Source organism: Hoplias malabaricus, chromosome 3, assembly GCF_029633855.1.
Source record: "Hoplias malabaricus isolate fHopMal1 chromosome 3, fHopMal1.hap1, whole genome shotgun sequence".
Lineage (NCBI taxonomy): Eukaryota > Metazoa > Chordata > Actinopteri > Characiformes > Erythrinidae > Hoplias > Hoplias malabaricus.
Genome location: NC_089802.1, coordinates 62534597 through 62558956, shown reverse-complemented (window position 1 = coordinate 62558956; position 24360 = coordinate 62534597). Strand labels below are relative to the sequence as shown.

Here is a 24360-nt window from a genome sequence, read left to right as displayed (position 1 = left end):
ACGAGCAGCTGCTCCAGTCTATGAAGATTACAAAAATTAAACATGTGTATCAAACATGGGCCTCTACAAGTAGATGACAAAACAGAAACCAGTTCTTTATCATGTATTTTCTGCTGTGATGATGACAAAGGTTGCTTCAATGTATTATTCATTTGGAGGTGTGTACATTTATACATCATTACGGTACTTACCGTAAGTTCATTTTCAAGTTACTATTGCAATTGTCTTATTATGTTTTGTCTTGAATTATTTTCACTGCATTATCACCATCAAAAAAAAAAAAACAGGATTAACCGCGATCAGCTCCTGAGAGACAGGACACAATCCAGCACCACTTTTGCTTCAGATCTGGAATAAAACATGTGTTTCTACCCATCCTTCCACAGTGAGAATCTATGGGTGTGAAGTTATGTGCAACTGTCAAGAAGTGGTTACTGAGAAAAGGAAACAAGCAAAAATAAATTCTGCAAATAATAAAAAGTATGGGTGTTTACAGAAGTAATAACAGTAGGGGGGTTGAATGTTTTTTAAACCCACAGTTTTCCCAATTCCAGCTTCTCGTAGCTAGTACTACTACCCAACTGCTTTTAGTTTGTAATTGAACATTAAAGTGAAAAGTAAGTGATTAAAAACATTTTTCTGGAATTGGTGTCAAAATTCATGTACTGGCATTTTTTTTCCAATGAGTGCAAAACAAAACAAAAACAAGTCTACACATCTGCAGATTTTTGATCATTAAATTTATTTATTCTGGAGAGTAATTAAGCCTAAGAAGTCTAATGCCTGGCAATCTCTGATTGCACTTACTTACAAACTACTCACACAGTTCCAAAGCTTTATGTGTGCTAACCCCTTAAATCCTAAGCACATTACTTAACCCATAAGAGCCTATGGATCACTTTATTTTCCCACACTTTTTTTGCGCTAGTCCGTTACTATATATTCAGGTTCAAATCAAAATGTAAAATTAAAATCACAACAACCTTTTTTAAATTGGAACAAAATATTGTTCTTGAAATGGGATCTGTATGGGTTGTATGTAACAGCACAGGCTACTAATCTTCAGAAATTTGAATGATATTTGAAGGATAAAGCTGTGTGAATTTGAAGGATAAAGTTATGTAGGGAACGTTCTAGAACTAATAAAATGTTTGTGACACACACTTTATTGCCAAATGTATACACTCACCCATCCAAATCATTGAATTCAGGTGTTCTAATCACTTCCATGGCCTCAGGTGTATTAAACCAAGCACCTAGGCAAGCAGACTGCTTCTACAAACATTTTTGAAAGTACGGGTCGCTCTCAGTAGCTCAGTGAATTCCAGCTTGGTACTGTGATAACAAGTCTGTGTCCAGTTTTAAAATTTCCTTGCTACTAATATTCCATAGTGAACTCTCAGTGGTATTATAACAAACTGGAAGAGATTGGGAACGACAGCAACAGCCGATGCTGATGTGCATAGTGTGCAGAGGTCCCCAACTTTCTGCAGAGACCATCGCTACAGACCTCGGCTAGCATTCCCCCACTGGACTCTAGAGCAGTGGAGACGTGTTCTGCGTCTGACAAGCCAATGGATGAAGTTGTCAGGAGAACTTGTCTGACTGCAACGTACCTAGTGTAAAGTTTGGTGGAGGGGGTTATGGTGTGGGGTTGTTTTTCAAGTGTTGGGCTTGGCCCCTTAGTTCCAGTGCAATGAACTCTTAATGCTTCATCATACCAAGAGATTTTGGACAATTTCATGCTCCCAACTTTGTGGAAACTGCTTTGGGATGTCCCCTTCCTGTACCACACACTGTGCACCAGTGCAGAAAGCAAGGTTCATAAAAGCAATGGATAAGTGAATTTGGTGTTGAAGAACTTGACTGGCCTGCACAGCGTCCTTACCTCAACCCAGTAAAGCACCTTAGGGATTAAACAGAGTGAAGACTGTGAGCCAGGCCTACTCGTCCAACATCAGTGTTTGACCTCACAAATGTGCTTCTGGAAAAATGGTTCATGGAAAAAATCCCATAAACACACTCCTAAACCTTGTGAAAACCCTTCCCAGAAGAGATGAAACTTGTATAGCTGCAAAGGGTGGGCTGACGACATATTAAACTCTAAGGATGTCAACTCTAAGGTTGTCACTGAAGGTCATATGCGTGCAAAGCAGACAAGTGAACACTTATTTATTTTAAAATAGTGCATGTCACCATAGGCTCTTATGGACTAATGTATTCAATTAAACAAGTGTAGGGTTCGAGGGGTTAATGCTACATGAATTTGTCCCGATTATAGAAAAGCAGATAATCACGTCCTTTGGAGTCAGCCTGTGCCTGTAGAATCTTTCATGAGGTCCAAAATGCACATGTAAAACTGCACATATAAAAATGTCCGTAAATAGATTTATTGACCACAGAAAGATGGACACATGGGAGCTGCTTTTCTCGCAGTACATCCTAAAGGAAGGGATGGCTAGAAGGTTTCACAGAGGTGAGGAAATGACTGAATACTGACCTTCTGAGCGGCCTGCCTACTGTATGAGCACCATAATGATGAATCCACTGAAACCCATTAAAACCCAGGAAATTTTGGTTTCAGTATTAAGCTAAGCTATAAGCAGTGTACTGCAGTTGCAGCAGTGTGCAAAAGTATCACAGAACAGTGTGCTTCCAACATATCTAAACCTTTTGAAGGAGATAAATTTAAGAGCTGAATATTGCATTGTTCTCATTTTCTCATCTCAGTATCTGGAAAAGATATCCATGGCAGACTGTTTAAAGTTAATTTTGTTCAAGATTATCCTTAAAAACCTAAAACCAGGGGCACTAGAGCCCCCTATTACCATGTCAGAAGTTGCATAAGAACTATGAGAAACCTTATCAGTAAGTATAGCACTACAAGGGTTGATGTAGTTCAAAAATAGGTTCTAGCAGTTCTTCTCTGAGTAAATATCCATGTCAATACAGTTCCGTTATATAATATATTCATTTACTGTCTCGTTTAGCCTTTGCCAGACTTTACATGTGACGTAAATGTCGTGCCATGTCTAAAGAGGCAGAATACAAAAATAACAGACGGAAAGAGAAGAGAACAAATGGTCCAATGTCCAATGTGCAATATGAAATAATCTCTCTCTCTTTCTCTCACTCTCTCTGTCTCTCTCTCTTTCTGAAGTTCTTATATATTTGTTCTTAGACTCTTACAGATAAATTGATATAGAATATGCTTTGTTTACATATCTCTGCGTATGTACATGTGCAGGGCAGGTGAGTAAGAGTAAAGAGAAGAGGCGTGGTGTAAACGTGGCTTTAGGAGAGCCCCTGAGCGAGCTGGGGAAAGGGCAGAACTTCCAGAGATGTGTCACACAGTTCCTCACACATGGCTGTTACCTCCACCATGCTGGCCCCTGTGCCGGGGACACTGGTATGCATCAGGTGTCTCTGCAGGTGTTTAACCCAGTCCTCCTGCACAGACTGAGGGCCCTGGAAGACTAGATCACAGAACCTGGGGAGTTAGGGGGACAAGAGAGAAGAAAATAAGAGAAAATAAAAGGCTTTTTAAAAAAGAAGGGGTAATGGACATAGAATCTGGCAACCTATCACTGTTGGCATTGTGTGACATATGTTGATTTTTCAAGGAAGTTATGCCACACATTATATAAGCGTGTTTTTTTTTCCTGCTTTATTTAGCGCATATCACATATGCCATAACCTTTGCACAGGCCAGGTGTTTTATTTATTTTAATCTGTATATTAACTCTCCATCAAACCTCTTAAAGGTTGTTTGAGTTTGTGTATTTATTTTCTATATTCCTGTGGGTTAGAAGAGTTTTAAGTAGTTAGCCAGGCTGTTTTTAGAAGCTCAGACGAAGTGGTTAATTACTTATTTTAAAGCTACGTAGCTTTTAAATAACAAGTGTTTTAGTGAGGTAGACAACCTGCAGGTGAGTCTGTAGATCACTTCAGATGCTGTGTGTGAAGAGGGGAACTCCTTCCTCTTTGGCCCGGGCCTCAATCGAGGACGCTTCTGACTGCACTCGTATGCTGCAAAATACACAGCCCGATTAAAACTGGACATGATATGTAAATGTAATTAACAAGCTTGCCGGATTTTCCAAAGCAAACAAAATGGAACTCCTAGTAACCAAGCAAGTTCTGGTAGGACAACACTACCCCAATCAGATTAACATCACTGTGCAATGGAAAGGATGAACAGCTGTCAAGAAGCTGAAGAACATAACTAAACAAGCCCAGAAATATGCAAATCAAACAGTGAAGCTCCTAGTGTCCTCAGAATAATGGACTGACCACCCGTGAGTTCACACCTGAACAATACTGAATGTGTTTGGGATGTCTTTAGACCTGCAGTCTTGAAGCCAGGACTTTTGATTCCGGTTCCAGGCCAGGATTTGCAATGACACTGTAACTGCCCAATCAGGTGCATTAGCAGTTGTAGCTAAAGGTATCAGACGGCCATTTTAAAATCCTGGCCTGGAACCTGTATCCAAGGTCTGGATTTGAAGACCTCTGCTTTAGACCATGAGAAGCCAACTTCTGAGGCTGAATATTGGACTGCAGGTTTCTTTGAAAAAGTGAAGGTAAGTTTCTTTAAAATAAAAAAAAATGGCTAGGGCTGGACATGCTAAATACTGAACACATGTATATTAAATTTAGTACATGAGGACTTTCTCCTACTATCCTGGCAAATAAATAACTTGTACCAAACGGAAATATACATAATAAAGTGATCTCTATTAATGTTCCAGATGTGGTCATATCTGATTATGACATCATATTTGAGTAAAGAGATACTTTGTTCCTTTTGTATATTAAGCAATATTTTGCATGTCCCCCACTACAGAAGGTAATTAAGAAAAGATCTCAAACCCACATGTTCCCTCAAGCAGGGCGATCCTCTTCCTGCGTGCATAAGCTCGAAGATGATTGGACAGGCTGACAGCGCTGTGAAAAGTTGCATTGCAGTGGATACAAATCTTCTTGTTGATTTCAAGCTTTTCTACAAAAACCGAGAATGAGAGAGAGAGAGAGAGAGAGAGACATTTACTGGTTTTTAACAGACATATTAACTGACTTCATTACCGTATGCCTCTTCTGATATCAGCACAACAGTATGCATCCACCCACACCTCGTCAGATTCATTTCAATAGGTATTTGGCAGCATCGTGTATGAGGGTATGCAGCATAGAAACTTGGAATCAACAATTCAGTGAGAAATCCAGCACTGCATAGAAAGCTGAACTCTATGTAAAAGAATGAAGCTGTGCTGTGTTTAGCCAATCAGGCATGAGCACACCTGGTTGGATCTGGATCTGAATGGAGCACAACAGATACTTTACTTCAGTTCAGTGAAGTCAGAGGAAGGCTCATGAGTAGAGTCATATGTGGTGAGAATATTGTGTAATATGCACTGATTTCGGGTAGGTTTTGGACCCACTGCGACCCTGAACGGGATAAATGGTTACAGATAATGAAGGAATGAACCAATGAATATGTCATGTAGAAGTATATTGGGTGTAGATCAAAGGGTTAACATGGTGTGTGTATGTGTATATATATATATAAGTGTGTGTGTGTGGGTCTGTGCAACGTTTTGCACACACCACCAGCTTGAAGGAAATAAAGCTGTGATTCCCTTCAGAGTCTTCACCCTCTCACTCCATCTGTTGTCAGATCCTTAAGCTCACTTTTGTATTGTTGAGAATAATGTTTATCGAAATACACCCCGCTTGGTTTGTTTTTATTTTGACAGCGAGAGAATAAAAAATGTACAGGAATAATTTTGCGCCCGCTGAGATATGACAGGCGGAACCAGACGACGTTATAAAAGTTAGAGGTTGAGCTGAACATCCATCATGCTGAATCCAATCTGGAGGTGCGCTACTATATATACACAGCCGGTACTGTGGGAGCGGTTGTTTTATTACGCAAACAAAATGAACGGATGCATCGTGGTCTGAAAGAGTGACGGCTGGACAGAGTTAAGATATTAAAAGGTATACATGTGCTTATGTTGTGTGAAAACTCCAACAGCTTCCAGTCATTTCGCACCAAATCAAGAGCAACATCTGCTACTTAAGACTTGTTTTTCCGTGACAAGACACCAAAGGTTATTTAAATTACCTGCGAATTGTTTTACTGACAATTATGCGCAACAAACCAACAGATGTCTCCGTTAATTACCTAAATATCTTCAAGCGCAAATATTTTTTCCTCTTTTCCTCGTCACAGTCTCGGTTGATTATAAAGGCAGAGATGTCAAGATTTTCGAAAAAAAATGTCCATCTGAGTGTTAAAGGAATAAAAAAAAAGCATGGAGGAGTTTTAATAAGCCTGCTTAAGTATTCAAATTCCTACAATTTCAGCAGACTGTTTGAACTTCCTGCCAAGGCTGTCAGGGCCCCACCTCCGAGCACTAAGCTCAGAACAGCAAGTAATAAACTTGATAAAAATGAACATGCATGAACCATCAAAAAAAAAAGAAGAAGAAAAAAATAATAAAATAAGGCACTGGGATCGAAATTAAGATGGACACCCCGAACAGAGGAATGAGGTTTTAAATCTTCGCTAACATTTTCCCTGCTAATGCGGCTGAAACTCTTTATTTGGACAGACATGAAACAAAGGTGTGTAAACACAGCTGATGCGTTTCCAGCGTCACATCAAAGAACTCCACGGCTTTTACATTTGAATTTCAAAGCCACTTCGGATGACACTCATCCTTTTTTTATTCGCGTTACAATAATTCAACGGGTAGCGAGCCTCTTTCTGTTTTTTGTTCTTTCTCTTTACCACTGCACTCTCTGCCTCTCTCTCTCTCTCTATCTCTTTTCCTTCGATGGCTTCCAGAGGCGTCTCTAGACTTCAAGGTTGCTGAGAGAGAGCATCTGTGCTTTACGAAGAGCGAGGTGTCTGCCATACATATTTAATAGCCGACTGTATGATTGAAATTGGGTGGTTGAACATGAGCGACTGTAAATAATGAAAACGGCCGAGGTGGAAAAACACACACAAAACAGCAATGAAACAAGGTTTTGTACTAGCGCTACATATTTATCATCAACACGAGCGGGCTGCTGTACACGCCGGCTGTAAATCTCCCCGATTAGTGCCACCGCCGTTAATCTATCTGTCGTTATGTGCCATCGCAGGGGCCCCCTCCAGCGTAACACAATACCTACACAGTTACGACTATGTTATAAGAATAAATAACACTCGGTGATAATCTGTGACCCAGATTTTGCAGCACATCATACAATTTAGCCATCACCTGTCTGTCAAATCCCAGCCGTAGCCTTTGATTCCACATCAATAGAAACAAGACAGATCATACGTGCGTCTGTCTGAGAAACAGAGAAACCCTCTTGTTACAGTTGAGCTTGTATTCTCATTAAAAAAAAACTGCTAGACACCAGTCAGAGTGATTGCTGTAAACTTCAAGCCTGTTAATGGTACATGGAAAAAGGGACGGTGCTAGACAAGGACAGTTCTCATACATCACCAGTAGCTGATCTACAGTATCATGCATTGTACACATGTACACCATAATGTTTTTGAACAAGAAATAGGTGCATGTGTGTTTGCATGTCTGTGTGTGGGAGAGAGAGAGAGAGAGAGAGAGAGAGAGAGAGAGAATTCATTAGTAGCAAATATATTTGATTAAAATAAAGTAGGTACCTCAGTTCTAAAAATGTAGGTACAGTATGTAAATCTTTCATTTGTATTCAACACTATAAAGAAGAAAAAAAAGTATATCTACCTTAAAATTACAGCTTCAAAACCTGTAATCAGGAAAACCTGTCATTGATCAAGGCCCAGCACTCCAGGAACTGCGCTATGTACATTTTGGAGGAGGGTAGGAAACCCCCACCACATCCACTGAAAAAAAAAATCATACCCAGCGTTCCCTTTAAAAAAAATAGTTGTTTTTACTCCTGGGCTCCCCCTACATTTGCAGAGTGTAATTCACGTTTACAGCAATGTGGCGAGAAAGATTTAGTGCAGTTTCTGCAGTGCTGAGCCTAGATTAGCAATGGCAGATGCTTTACTGCCTTTATTACAGGTCAGTGGAGGATCAAAATAATACGAAGTTGTCATTTCAATGTCAAAATATTTCATAGTGTTCCTTTAATTAACTTTTTTATGCATTTATATTGAAACTGCCACAGGCAACATGTTCCAAACTCAGGAGAGAGAGGAGAAATATTGTAAATGTACAAACAACTTTTTAAACACGTGATTCATTAATAAATATTATTAAACACACATTAAAACAGCACGCTTCACCACAAGAACAAAACAATGCTACTTTTAAGGTACTGCCTTAAGAATGCCAAAAGGAATTCCAGCACGTGTGGCAACTTCTCCAGGCTCAAGCTCATCTGAAATGCAGTTATACACAGTGGGAATCCACTGTGATCGTCCCCTGGACATTGTGTTCTCTAGGCCAAAAAAGAAACGGGAAGTCAGACTGTTACAATTCAAAGCAAGGGTCTGTCATTGTATGGGGGGTTTATTACTGTCCATGACATGGGTAATTTACACATCACTGAAGGCACCATTAACACTGAAAGATACAGTCATATTACGGATAATATATTCTGCCTTCCTGACATGTTTGTCAGGAATGCCCATGCTTATTTTAATATCACAACAGCAAGGAACATGTGTCTGCGTGTGCTGCAAGAGTACAGCCGTGTAATCAACAGAATCTGACGCTGGACTGACCTCCCTACTGTCCAGGCCTGTCTCTCACTGAAAATGTGTGGCATATTATTAAGATGCAATTACTATTAAGTTGAGTATATATTTATTTGTAAAAAAAAGTTCATTTCATAATTTAAAACAGTAAAAAGTATGGTTTGGTACAGTTTTCTAATTAACACATGTCAGACAGGAAGTTACGATTTGCTGCTTTTTTTTTCTTTTTTTACATACTGTCCCAAACTTTTGGGACATTGGGACTTTTTTGAATTGAGGTCTGTAATATTCTATTAATGAGATCTATAAAGGATTATGAAAAACCTCTTCCTTTAATTTCTGAATAGTAATCACACAAAATTTCAGAAATATCACGCTTCCTCTGTGCAGACCCACAACGTTCAGGTATATTCTAATCATGTGTGGTGCTGCAAAAAAAAAAAAGGAGGAAATCCTGTCATGCTACTAGTTAAACTTGTGAGCATTTTAGACAAGTGTGGCTCTAATTATTCACTACTTTACATTTTATCTAAGAGAGAGTGTGGCAGACAAGCATCGTGTCGTTGTTTCTGGTTGAGAGGGAGCCTGCTTATATGTGAAGTTACGTACTGTACTGAACCTTAAAAATTCAATATCTAACTTATAGACATTCAATTAAATCCTGTACATCCTGAATTTTAAAGCAGATCCCAATTATGCCTCAGGCACTGATGCTGAGTGTGTGAAGAATATTGAGTTTAAAAACTAACAAAGTTAATAATACATATAGAGTAATACACATTCCCACCCTAAATTCATAATTAAGCAGCAATGGCCTTAAAGTACCTATAACTATCCAAAAGAACCTGCTCAACTTTTTTTTCTTAACTTATTTTCTTTTTTAAGTTGTTTCCGAATGTTCTACTTATTATTGTTTGTCACTAATTCCACCCATCAGTGGGTCTCCCCTCATTGCACACATGCCGCTAACCTCGGCCAAGCACAAGCACAGCCAACTGACTGCTTCCTTTGAATTGCTACTAATACAAAACAACTGAATAACTGGATGTGTTGGAGAATGCAAACTGCCAAGATATATCACATCACACTCATGCTGGTTAGTAATATGGAAGAAGGTTGACCATCCTAGCCACCAGCAGGGTGAGACCCTAGCTGTGTCCTAATTGCACACTTAATATTAATTCAAATTAGCATTTGAGTATGTAGCATGTAGTATAGTTACAAGTGTCAAATCTGAGTAGATTATACAAAGGCAATGTTCATAAAGCTATGCCCGAAATGGCTCCCTATTCACTATTCCCTATTCCCTATATAACTCACTATACAGTGCACTATTACAGGGAGCTGAGTTTAGTGGAGGAGTTTAGTGAACGATTGTGGAAACATCCTCATGCAGGTTTTCACCAAACAGCACAGTGCATTATATTATATTTACTAGTCTTAGCTAGTGTACATGGGTTGTACGCTACATTTGTTCTGCATTGTGGGATTGTTTGAGTACACTGAAAATTGTCCAGTATGATTTTGGACACTACTACAAAACGGCCAGACCATAAAATAGTGCACTATATAGAGCATAGGGAACAGTTTCAGACACAGAAATGGAGACTATTGTCCGACAATCCAGTAAGAAATGGAAAGGGAGGACCTACTTGTGGCTGGGAAATTATAGCTCTGTACCAAATACTACCCTACATAGATTATAAAACTAATATGACTACACACCGTGCACTCAATGTTAGAAAAAGGGATGTGAAGCTTACACTGAATATGAATGGTTCTATCATTCGACATACAATGTACAATTTTAGTGCATAAACCAGTGGTGCCAGGTGAAAGATATTCTAGGTGGAGCTGTTTGTGCCACACTGTCAATCATCCCTACACCTTTTAACACATAAGACAGGACACCAAAGCTCTGTCTAAATCATTCATTCATTCATTCATTATCTGTAAGCGCTTATCTAGTTCAGGGTCGCGGTGGGTCCAGAGCCTACCTGGAATCACTGGGCACAAGGCGGGAATACACCCTGGAGGGGGCGCCAGTCCTTCACAGGGCAACACACACACTCACACCTATGGACACTTTGGAGTCGCCAATCCACCTACCAACGTGTGTTTTTGGACCATGGGAGGAAACCGGAGCACCTGGAGGAAACCCACGCGGACACGGGGAGAACACACCACACTCCTCACAGACAGTCACCCAGAGCGGGACTCGAACTCACAACCTCCAGGTCCCTGGAGCTGCGTGACTGCGACATCTACCTGCTGCCCCTGTGTAAATCATTAATTTTAAATTTATATTAATATTAGTCATTTCTAGGGTGTATTGCTGGCTCATGAAAATCCTTGTGAATATAGATGGTCTTCACAAACATATAAAAACACATACACCCACACATACACACAAATATCTTCACAAGGATTTTGTTGTGATTAAATTTTGGTGGCCCTCACTAATTCTAATGCCTTTTTACGAAAATTGGTACTTTAATGTAAAAAAAAACAAAAAGAGTGAAATGATTTACCTTAGGTTCCTGAGGTTAAGGAGTTTAGGGTTAGGTGTACCTGTAGCGTGCATTAGCTACTGTAATCATGATTTCCATGAATGGTCCTCACAAGTATAGCAAAACCATTATGAGTGTGTGCATGTGTTTATCTGGTGGACTTTGGAGAAGAGTGAAAGATCTTATTTAATGTGGAATGTTGCTGGATTCTTGTGCCCTGAGTGATCACCAATAACTGTCAGGTTTTTACTCCACCACTAGCGAACCTTTGGAGAGACAGACAAAGTGCCCTGAAGGCACTGCTCTGATTGGCTGTGCTCCTGTCATTCACCCAGGCTGGAGGGGTGTCCACAATCTTATCCTCACCAGCAGACCATTTGGAACATATTCATATCTCAAATAAGCAGCTACTGACTAAAGACACAGTCTTTATAAAAGAAAAAAATTATATTTCCACTGGATAAGGCTCTATTGAGTAGCCGACCCTGACAGAAAACTTATTTTATGCCTTACACTGTACACCAAACTACGCTGGGCGGAAGGCGATATGTGAGTTTCAGCCTTTAAAAAAAAATGTCAAGAGTGTTGCAAATGCAGCTTGGTAAGACTATGTTGTCATAGCAACAGGTCATCATGTCCTGTTAGTAAAAAAACAGTGTAATGTTAAGATTTTGTGTACTAGCCTGCCAAACTCACACTTGTAAAGTTGCTCACCTATACTGCCACTGGAGCTCAGGTCCAGCGGAGGCAGGTATGCAGGAGCAGTGTTTCTGGACGATGGAAGGATACGAGTCCTGGCAGCCTGCGAGTGACCGCTGGCCTCCTCCAACTCCGGATCCAGTCTCTTTTTCTTAAGTAGTTCTATTAAAGTGCTTGATGAGGTTTCATTGATTGCATTGATTTCCTCACTTTTCTTCCTCCTCTCAGCTTCTTCGGAAGACCACTGACGCTGGACCTTCACAGGGACGCCAGTGGGGGTCAGAAACAGACCCTCGCTGTCCACAAACTTCTGCGAAATGAAAGGCCTAGAAAAGTGCGGCTTGCCCTCGAGAGAGCGGAGGATCTTCTGGTGTTCGTTCTCATCTTGCAGCAGCTCGGTGAGGATGGACAGCGGGGATTTGCTGACCCCTGTGATTGGCTTCCCGATCCGCTTCAAGTGACCACGCACGTGATTGGACAGGCCGGTCTTGGTGTCAAACCAGCCGAGACACAGGGGACAGGTGTGCTCTGTCTGAGATAGGGGTTTATCTGTGGTGAAGGAAACATACAAAAAAACAAAAAACACAATAACCCAAAGATATCAAAGATGACTGAGAGAGTTCCACTGACCATACAGGAGCACATTGTTTTTTTATAATTACAGACTGTAGTCCAATTGTTGCTCTGTATACTGGTACAGGATCCCCACAGGACCACCACAGAGCAGGTACTATTTGTGTGGTGGATCATTCTCAGAGCTGCAGTGGCACTGACGTGGTGGTGGTGTGTTAGTGTGTGTTTAGCTGGTATGAGTGGATCAGACACAGCAGTGCTGCTGAAGTTTTTAAACACTGTGTCCACTCACTGTCCTCTCACTTAGACACACCTACCTTGTTGGACCACCTTGTAGATATAAAGTCAGAGACAGTAGCTCATCTGTCCTCTAGTCTTGTATCAGTGACACAGAACGCCACCTACAAGACGCTGTTGGCTGGAAGTTTTTAGTTGGTGGACCTACATGCATGTTATATATATATATAAACGCTCTGCTAACAGTGTGACAACAACACTCAAAATAATATAGTTAAAAATGACCTAAAACAATGTTTTTGAGTGCATGAGGGCCTTAAAGCGGCAGCTTGTTTCAAAGTTGAAAGAGGAGCATTAGGAGAAGATTGTTGATTGGTAGAAATACTTAGTCATTCCCTCATGGTGTGGAGTTAAGTGGATGTAAAAATATAAACAATTCATATTTAAAAGTGAGTGCAGTTAAATATTGCCTTCCCAAATTAATTTGATTTATAAAACAACTTTTATCAATGTTGTTTAGTTGTTGCAGCCCTAGTGTAAAATAGATATTTTGGTCAAGCCAGCAATTTCAGAGTTGAGCTTTATCCAGTCAGAAATTTCTATACCACCTTTTCGGGTTCTTCGGATTATAGAAGGCGCCCTCCTGCGGATGCGAGGTTGGCGGTCTTGGGAAGCCACTTGTTCAGGGGAGAGCATGTGACGAGCGTCATAACTCAGCCCCAACCTGTGCAGATGTCCTCTCACGTGATTGGACAAACCTACTCCTGACTCAAACACAGCAGGACAATATGGACAGGACTTGCGGTCCATCTCCAACACAGGGGACACTTGGTAGCTCGTGTAAGAATCACTCAGGTTGTGGTCAGTATACTCTAACTCCACGTTGCCCTCACTCACTGGGCTCTCAATACTCTCTTCTTTCACGATGAAGGTGCAAATTTCATCTCCTTCCAGATAGTCCTCATGATCTGAGTGATCGGCTGAGTTGCAGCTGTCTTCTTTCAGCGAGAAGCCCTGTCGGATGAAGTGGTTGGCATCGTAGGGGCTATGGCCACCTTCATTGCCGTCCAAGAGGTTTGCTGGGGTGTTGTCGTAGTAATTTGCATCATCATCATTATCATCATCATACTCATACTCACTTCCCTGAAGGGCATCAGTGTCCTCCTGCCATTCGGGAGAAACTGGTTCACTTTTTGGGAAAATCAAATGATTGCTCGGTGTGTTGCGAGAGGGAATGGACATTTTTCTTTTGGAGGGAGATTTCTGTGCCTGTGTCGCTAAAACGCCTCTTTCTGAGGGATCTTTGGGAGCGTTAGCAGTGTCTGGATTCAGATGTGCTGTTTTGCTGGAGGTGGTCGTAAGATGCGTGTCAAAACTAGAGCGATATTTTGTCTTTTGTTGGGAGACAGCACTTTCATATCCTTGATTGTCCTCTTCGACATACGGGAGACCTGTTGTCACATCCATTCTCTCTGTAGGCACAGATAATTTACTTGGCTTGTCACATCGCAGGGAAGATGGTGACAGGTTGTTTGCTAAGCTGCCAAAACTCCACTTGATCAGTGAGGAGCTCAATCCTTTCCCGGATTCCTGTGTGCCTTTATCTCTCACATAAAGGTCAGCCGTGCCGTTGGACCTCATGGAAAGCCCCGCTGCTTTCCAACCGTTCTGCTTGTCTCTGAGTGACTTTGGCTTCAGCGAAAGTGGAGGTGAGACGCCTGTTTTAGTTTGGCCTGTTAGCTCTTCCTGATCTAAAACAGGCCTCATATGGCTGTCAGCTCTCTGGAGGTCATAGTCATAAAATGGCTGCTTGTGGATGAGCTCCAAGTGCTTTCTAAAGGCGTTCATATTCTTTGTGCTAAATGTGCAACTTTTACAAAGGTACGTGTCAAAGATTTTTAAGAATCTGTCTTGGTGAGTCTGTCGGTGCTCTTCCAAATCCAGCTCAGTCGAAGCTTCATAATCACATTCGTCACAACTATAATTGTGAGTCTTGGCATGGCGGACGAAAGTTTTGGGGCAGTCGGTTGTGAAAGCGCAGTGGGGACAGCCCAGCCGGGCGTCGAGGCCTTCGTCCTGTGGTCTGTTCAGACCTTTAATCTCCTGCATCAGCCTCTCTCTGCGTACCTGGTGGATCTGCATGTGCTTATGCAGTGTGGAACGCTCGCGGAAGGAACGCCCACACTCTTTGCATATAAAGGGACGGAGGCCGCTCTCCTGCCCTACCTGATTATGCCGGCTTAAATGATACATCATATGTCTATGCAAATGCGTCTTCTCCTTGAAATTAATGTTGCACTTTGTGCATTGGTAGAAAGACGGCTCTGGCTCCGTTTCCTGCCTACTCTTTAAACGCGCAGGTTTGCCACCCACGCAGCCGTCTGCATCTCCGTCATCGCCTTCATGGCTTCTGCTTTGCTTCTCGCTTGAAACGAACTGGAAGAAACCGTCTGCTTCTTTGCGAGAATTCCCCAGGCGCACGTCCACGTTCGCTCTCAAACTTTGCGGCTCTTTCCTCCAGGCATGTTCTTTACTAATGGACAAATCCAAATCTATGTCCCCATCAGTGAGGGAAGCCTCCAAGTCCCCGTCTTCCTCGGTGGGCATCCTTTCAACTCGGCACAGCTTCCGTTTCCGCCTGCTTGGGCTGGCCAACGAAGAGCCCTCATTTTCCATCCTTCTTTTAACTTCTCTCATTACTTTGCCTTTCAACAACAAGCGCATGAACTTCTCTTGGAGGCCCCTGTTGAGGTCTTCATAGTCGTCTGAGGAGCTTTCTGATGACTCAGAATCCACATCCCATAAGAACCCTGTTTTGACGCTCTTTCTCCTCCACGGACGGCTGATTGGACCGTTACGTGAGCCGTCCCCCGCCGCCACATCCAAAGGAGCCTTGCGATCATCGCTCTCCGACTCGGATGAGGTCCGCGTGGATGGTGCTTTCAGGACGTGCCCTTCTGGTTTTCGCCAAGTGTCTGATTGAAGCTCGCTGGGAGGCTCCGACACCTCAGGGTTGGTGTCTGTCCCAGGGCAAGGGGACGTGTCTTTGTTGGGGACGTGGGGCTCCTCTGAGGTACAGTGTGAAGCAGGTCCATTAACAAGTGCTCCTGAAGGCAATGAATCGTCTGGGCAGGGGGCAGTCTGGACGGCGCCACAGACAAATGGGCTCGGCTGTGCTCCATTTAAAAGACTTTGCTGAGTATCCAAAGACTGGCGCTGCTGAGGTCCCACACTGTTGTTGTTGTTGTCGTCATCGGTGCTGGTGGTGGTGGTGGAGGTGATTGGTGAATGGGTGTGACCGCCTGACAGATCCTGAGTGCGATCTTCTGCAGATTCCACCTCTTTCTCGTCCTCTGCGCACTCTCTCACTGCTGCCATGACAGAGACACCATCTACAAAACAAAATTAGAGGGAAACTAATTCATTATCAGTGAACATAGCTGTGAAAAACAAGGTTAGTTGATGAACAAATGTGAAATCATTTTTAATTGACACTATCAAGATTTAAAGTAATTAGGCCTGTCACAATACTTACATTATCGATTTATCATACAGTATATGGATATTTCCTCAATATTTTTTGCTGACCCCACTGTTTACTTGCGTCTTTGTTTACATAAGAATTAATTGCTCTGTTCTGCTCTCTGGTTTTCTCTGGTCTCTCTCTTCTGGGCCTATTATATGAATTAGTTTGAAAACTGTAGATTTATTTTATTTATATATAGGATATTTAATATTTAATCATATATTCGATTTTCAATGTCTAAATATTATTATATTACACTATAATAATATAATTACTACTAATACTATTATATTAGTCGCATTAAATGTTCTCAAAATGACAATAAAATAATTCATCGCAATAATTTCTTGGACAATATATCGACTGCAAAAATCGAATATATCGACTGATGCCTAAAGGTAATTCCAGACTTTTAATTAAGACTTTAAAGTACAATTAAAGTAAACTCTACAAACTATTACAAACTAACCTTTCTCCCATGCAAAACTACAAGACTACAAATTACACACCAAATTGAGGCCATAGTTTTTTTTTTAAATGCTGCCTTATGGGTTTCCACACCCACTGCCACCACATCTATTCGCAGCACACCCTGCTGTTAGCCCTGGAAACACTGGTGAGGAAGCTTAATTATGTGAGCACACCTCTGGGATCCGACCTTCCTGTTTCTCCCACTAAAGTTCTCAGCCGCCTCCTAAAATTGACCAATTTCCATGGGAACAAAGTACACCTCCAATGAGATCATATTATTCTGTCTTAGCACTCTCTGATGGTGCCAAAGCACATCCCAGCACGAGACTGTTGTTGCCTCAATCTTGACAAATTGGCACACATGCACCAGTGCTACCACACACACACATACAAATACACACACACACAGAGCCCCAAAACACTGGACAGATTGCTAGACGAAGAGGAAAGCAACATTTTCAAGTGTCAAATTTGGCCAGTCTAACAGACCTATAGCTCAAAATGAATGACAACTAACTATCTAATTATATTTGATGGTTCGTAGCAGTTTCAGATTAGAAAATGTTGCAAGGTTTCCACTGACGGTTAACAAAGCGGCTGCCGTAACTTACATTTGTGTGATTTATTCCACCCTTTATTGATTCATTTAATGCAGACCATAGGAAGACACTGGCTTTCTTACAAATGAAAATTAAAAAAATTGATCATCTCCATTAAAGCACATTTTATTGTATTTAAAGGGGCACTAGGTCGTATCTTTACGTTAAAATTTCAGCTTTAAAATCATTGCGATGCTCCACTGACCAGTGACACGTAGAACAGAGCCTCTGTTGTTACTATTCCAGGCTCAACATTGCAGAAACTGCATTATGTAACTTTTGGAGGAGGGTAGGAAAACACCATCCCCAACCACTTGATTTCATGACAGTGCAGTTAAAATAAAAATTTACTCTGCAAATGTAGGGGGAAGCCCAGGAATGTATATATATCAAATCTTACCTAGTGTTCCTTTAAGACCAACAAGACTGATGTGCAAATGTGGCTGCTGATCTGCACTGGTTGAATGTACGCAGGGCAGCAGATGTGTGTTACATCACAATACATTTAAAAGCATGAACCTGTGGCCTGTGCAAAACTTATGTCTCGTGTTAAATTAAATTCCAATATGGTAAACTTTGGAAAAAAAGGAATGTGCAGATTTGTAGAATAACATTTGCATAGAAAATGTCTTATTTAAGTTTCTGTAAAGAATGTGTTAAGTTATTTTCACTTGGAAAATCTAAATGTGTAATTTATCCAAACGGTTGCATACGGCTGACTCTGTGTTATTCTATTCTAACTTGTTTCATTACAACTATGCTTGTTAAATAACTATTAATTATGTAAATAATTAAATAATAAAACAGAAATAATAGTAGAAGGAAGAATAATACTACCACTTGTTTTCCATACAGTTACCCAGACATGAGGACTTAAGAAAAAAAAGCTTTAGCCCTTGAAAGGGTCCAAGTTTGCTGGAGGGGAGGGGGGGCGCTTCTGGACTAAACGAATGCTCTGAGGATTTGACATCCAGCACTGGATGCTCTCAACAGGAAGCTGCGTTGCTAACGAAGTGGTAAATTCAGTGTTAATGAGTGGCTTCACTGTTACCACCTCCAAGGTAAACCTTCCCAGCTCCATATTCTCTCCATCTGTTCGGGTGTGAGGGGCTTTAGGAGGGGGAACAGACGCTCCACATTTAAAGCAAACTTCACTGCAAGCCCCCGAACAGCAGGGTGGCAGAGCCATCAGAATATGATTTGGGCGTTAAATTTACAGGGCTCATTAGCTGCCGGCTTACGCGCCGATCTGTTCCATACATAACAAACAGGGTTCAACTGCAATGCGTCTTTTAAAAATTCATTTGCTTCTATTTACTTCATTTAGTCAATGTTAAAAGGCTGACTTTGCCTTGCTGGAAGCTATTTACAAGGATTATGAGCTTAAATAAATGTACGCTGCTATGCTAGGATCGATCCGGAGCGATTAGATGTTTCTCTCTTTCTCTCCCTAGCTCACACCCTCTTTCCTTCCTCCTTTATTCACTCCTTTTTTCTCCTGCCTCTTTTAAAAAAAAACGAGGTTCAATAACGAATGCGCCAACAACAATGAATCAGTAGAAATCCCATTGTGATCTGTCTAAATTAACTGCACAAGTAAAAGAGCACTTAACACTTCCACGACACGCACATATGTCACTGTGCTTTCTCTCCCCCTCTCCCTGCTCCCTCCATCAGCACTTGCTCTAACACTCAAGTTACACCTCATCTCGAGGTTACTGCTGAAAAAAATCAGAGGTGATAATTGCATATTATCATTACACATTATTCTGCAATCCCAGAAGATAAACTTTTCTTGGATATATTTATTAATCAGAAGGGAATGTGAACTACCAGCCTTGCTCCACTTTGTGTTTTAAACTTTTAATTTCCTTGCTTCTTCCCACTTGTTCCCCAAAATAACAGGCACAAAACAGCACACACAAGACTGAAATACACTTTGAAAGATCTAGATAAATAAGAATCGCATTCACAGAGAAACTGCTGCTAATCTCCACTTTAAAAATAACTTCTTAAAGTGAGGTGATGGAGCAGCTTCACATTAGTGCTCTCGTGTATTTTTCTTATCCATATTAAAGCAGTTCTGCTGTGGGAAATGCCAGAAAAAAATCAAATAAAATAAAATAATCTGAAAGATCTTAGGCATCTAAAATAAAATAATATCACAATATTCCAAGGTATTTTTGCGATAACAATATTCATGGGGATCAATTTCCGGAACGTACTATTGCAACAAATAAAATGTTAATAGTTTGATTTAAGTATAAATAGAACACTTTAAAACATTCAGTCATTGTCTGTAACTGCTTGTACAGATCCTGAATCACTGGGCGAAAGGCAGGAACACACCCTGGAGGGGGCGCCAGTCCTTCGCACACTCGCTCACACACTCGCACCTAGGGACAATTCTTTTGAGTCGCCAATCCACCTATAAACGTGTGGGGGTTTTTTTGGACCGAAGGAGGAAACTGGACCATTCAGAGGAAACCCACTCGAACACAGGGAGAACACAATAAACTCCTCACAGACAGTCGCCCAGAGCAGGCTTCAACCCACAACCTCCAGGAACCTGGAGCAGGGTGAAAGCCATACTACCTGTTCCACCCTTTAAAAATTCCATAGAACAAAAAAGGAAATAGATAGATAGATAGATAGATAGATAGATAGATAGATAGATAGATAGATAGATAGATAGATCGATCTATCTTGTTGCTGTGTCTCACGTAATTTAAATGTGTAACTGTGTGATGTCATAAACAAGTCTGAATATCTCTATTGTGTAGAACTGCAAATATAGCAGCTGAATTAGTGGATAATTGCTGGATGTGTTTTAAGAGTAGAGAATGAGCGATGAGTAAGATCATTCCAACTAGGAATGCATGATAATATCAGATATCAGTATCAGCAGATAATTTCTGATTATGACAATGCTTCACATACTTATTGTACTTTAGAAGAGATAGACTTTTAGGCATTGCTGAGTTACTGCACTACAATGTCTGTATTGAATTCATTTTATTACATTCATGTGTGTTTCATTTCTCTGTAATGCTAACATTTTTAGTCCCTATTTGTACACCTTATGAATGTTTATACAGGTATGAGCATGTCCACTAGTAGAGAAGTACAAGATTTGTCTGGATATCAAAAGTGAAATTCAGTCACAGCCCTGAAAAAGTGAGAAGGTTCCAAATTTACTGATTGATTTGAGATGATGTGAATTTATGAAGCATCTACTTTAGAGCAAGTGTGAATTAAAGCTTATCAACGAGTGAACAAGCACTCATTCATGATATCACAGAACAGATATCTGTCTTCATACTGAAGAAAAATCAATACAATACATTAATTTGATTCAAATTAGTACATATATTCAATAAGAACATGTTGCATCAATCATATTATAATAAAGAAAATTGAATTTTTTAGAGATTCTTAAGTTATATATATTTTATGGGGACAATTCTAAAGATTGATGATGAGAGGACTACAATCTCCAGATAATTTTTATGAAATATTTCTCATTCACTGTATCTTATTTAACCCGTGAGATTCTTCTTGGTGATATAGTAAATAATAAAACATATGGCATAGCCTGGCCAAGCATTCATTTCCAATAAAGTCACACTCAATATATCAGCACTACATACAGCACAGAGAAGTGACAAATTATTATTGTTTGACACTGACAAATTAAAATTATTGTAATTTTATTTCACCCAAGACACGACATATGCCTTATCCATGATTTAACCATCAACAGATTTCACAAGTCATAAATGTAAGTACGGAGGACCCAATTAAACAAATATTGTATATAAGCCCTTTTCACACATGCACTGTAACCCAGAAATAATCTGGAGTTTACCTGGATGAGACGTGTGTGAACTCAAAAATACCCCTAACATTTGTCCCAGACTTTACGCGGACTTTATCCCACTAGTAACCTTGTAAACCTTCTGGATAAATTCAGGGTGAATACATGAGAGAACAGAGCCACTAATGTCCCAGAGAACTGCTCTGTATCTCCTGTATGTGCTGCACAGGTGCAGTCCCATGCTTAAAGCTTGCGGAATATTTCCCACTGCAAGAACACTTCAGACACAAAATGTGTGAAAGGACCACTCTGGGACTTCTCGGGTACCTGATACTCTGGCGTATTGAGGAATATTATCCAATATTTAGGGTTTGTGGGTGGCTGATGTGCAACCCCCTTGTGCAGCAATAACAGCTGGTAAACATTCGAGACTTTGACTTGGGCATTACAAAATGATTCACTCATTCATTGTCTAAAACTTCTCATCCAGTTCAGGGACATGATGAGTCCGGAGCCCACCTGGAATCACTTGGTGCAACATTACAAAATTAAATTCTTCCTTAAATATACTTTAAACAACTTGTGCAAAAAAGAATTAGAAAAATCATAAACATTAATTTCCTTAGGAAATTAGCTTTATCTGCATTTAATCCGTGTCATTCCAATCAGTGCTAGAGAACACGCACACTAGTGAGCAATTCTTCATAAACACTAGATTAGAACAGACACACAACCGGAAGAGCGGGAAGTTGACTGGCTGCATGGCTCACATTCTCTTCAGATTGAATTAATGGAATTTAGTATTAGCTGGTGTAATATATAATTCATTGTCCCGTCAATGATGGCAGGATGTCCTGGCCTGGCTGCAGTAAAACAGACCCAACCCATGATACTACCACCACCATGTTTCACGGATGGGATAAGGTTATGTTTACGCTATGATATACTTCCAAAAAGTGTGTTGTGAAGATCAGACTTAAATAAATCACTGTGCTTTCAATACAACAGCATGCCTGCTCACACCTGATGTATAATATTGGATTATTTCACTCAATAAGTAATGTATGACATATGTATGATGTATCTGTCTCGAAAAAAAATCTGTACACTACATAGCTTAAAAAAGTAGAAAAAGTCATACTGAAACCTGAACTCTCTTTTTATTTTTGCCCATTACCCTTGGGGTATGAGTATACAGGCTGAATCCCTGCTTATAAGGACACAAAACAAAACACTGAGCTCAATACAAAACACCCCCTCTAGCTGGCTGATAAGAAATCTGTAGCCAATTACCTCACAAAACCTATGCACATGCTCTCAGAATACTGTACTACCTCTGTGGTACACACTTTTCTACACAAAGCCAAAGTTCTGCAGCACTTCGGCTAGTTGCTAAATTAATCAAGGGAGGTTATTAGAGGGAGAAATGTGAAACATGCTGTCTCTGTGTGTTTAGAGTGAAAGCTGAAACAGGGCAAAGTTTCTTTTTGAAAGGCTGTCCGAATGAGGGCTCCGAAATAACTCCTGCTTTATTACACTAGCTGCTCACAAGCTCAGGAGCTGGTGGCTTAGAACAAGTCTTCCAAAAGAAAAGCTCCCTCAAACAAACTAGTGCTTATCTAGGAGCTGAGACTGACAACTCAAATGTCCGGGATAGCACAATGGTGGAGAGGCTGCCTTTTTCCCTGGACGGGGCCCTGAAAGGCGCGCTGATGCAAAGTTGCAGCAATGTGAGCTCATCCTGGATTAAAAATGGACCACAGGAACGGGGGCCCTGAACTCGGAGACGAAAGAGCGCATCCTGTCCTGATGCTGCAGTCTTTGTGTAAAGCACCACCACCTCCCCCTCCAACACACACACACACACACACACACATATACACATCCTCCCCACCTCAAATTAAAGGAGATTCAACACCTAGTCCCCTCTCTCTCTCTCTGTCTTTCTCTCTCTCTCTCCTAGGCCTGTACTCATCAAGCTATTCCCAAAATAGTGAGGGCCAAATTCGAGTGCGCAAGAGTGCGCGAGTTAAGGGCTGGAGTTGATGGTGGGTTTTAAGCATGGAGAAAAAGGAGAGAGCGGGAGAGAGAGAGAAAGAGACAACTTTGGGGCTGATAAAAGGGGACAGGGCGCGAGTGACAGTTGGGTTAAGACAGAAGTCATGTTCAATAGCAGGTACGGAACATCAAACAGCGAGTTCACAGGAAAGCCTATGCAACCTCGTCTTGAAGCAGGATTTTCTGTTGTGGGGAGCAGATTAGAGCCGCTGCCGCGATGCTGACACGGCCTCATTTGCTGCCCCGCAGTGTGAGGAGGGGGGATTAAACCATATCAACTTTGAAGCCTTAAACAATACCTTTCAAAATTAAAGGGATTAAGAGAGGACGTCTGATGGGGATTTCCCCAGGCTTTGTTAGTTTAAAACTTCCATCTCTGTTTCGTTAAAAAAAATGGGGTGAGGGAGAGAGAGGTAGAGAAAGAGAGTGCCTAAAAAAATAAAAAATTCTCGGGCATGTGACTGTTTTAATGAGAGTAACTCTCACGCTGAGCTGAAGAGTGGCAGGAGCAAACACACGGGCCTGAGATCGGCAGCCTGTCTCGCACCAGACAACGCCTGTAAGTCAAATGACACAAAGAAAAGTCAAAAAAAAAAAAAAAGAGAGACAAAAAACACACTTCTCAACACAGTTGTTGCATTACCCTGTTAGTTTTAAAAAGTACTAGTGGCACGCATGTTAAATCTGGGGGAAATTCACGCTGATTGTTGTTTTTTTGCCATGGCGTTAATATGCATGAGACTTGCAATGAAAAATACATCCTCTTGGTTGATGCGCTGAAAAATACTGAGAGCATGCTCCACGGCGCCCATGTCTTATTTAGTTGCGGGGCTAGATGTTTTCCTTTATTAAACGCGAAGCTTACCAGCGTGCTGCTTTAGATTCTCTGGGACTGTGCAGACTACACGCTGTCTGTGTGATCGAGGGCATGCTCTCCACCATCTGTCTCTGCTTGAGGTATGTGAGAAAAATATTTAAATTAATAAATAAATGGGGAAAAAAAAGAAAAGAAAGAAAAAATCTAACTTTGTTGCTGTTGCTGTAGAGGCACGTGACCAATCAGATGAAAGCGAATCAATGTCAACGCTCGCCTCCAAATTGAGGATGTGGATTTGGGGGTGGGTAGTGGTGTGTGTGTGGGGGGGGGGGGGGGGGGTCAGGTCTAG

The 24360-nt window shown here is 41.1% G+C and overlaps 1 protein-coding gene across 2 annotated transcripts in view; it reads right to left on the bottom strand.

Annotated features, from left to right (window-relative positions):
* Positions 1-739: 739 nt before the first annotated feature.
* Positions 740-24360, bottom strand: part of znf644b (zinc finger protein 644b) — a 47541-nt gene continuing 23920 nt past the window's right edge. For both annotated transcript variants that reach the window (XM_066664892.1, XM_066664891.1), the window contains 5 exons: positions 13332-16115; positions 11929-12462; positions 4877-5002; positions 3924-4029; positions 740-3490 (listed from right to left, as the gene is read on the bottom strand). In XM_066664892.1, the coding sequence (XP_066520989.1) occupies positions 3295-3490; positions 3924-4029; positions 4877-5002; positions 11929-12462; positions 13332-16101 (3732 nt within the window). In that variant the 5' untranslated portion in view covers positions 16102-16115 and the 3' untranslated portion in view covers positions 740-3294. The remainder of the gene's footprint in view (positions 3491-3923; positions 4030-4876; positions 5003-11928; positions 12463-13331; positions 16116-24360) is intronic.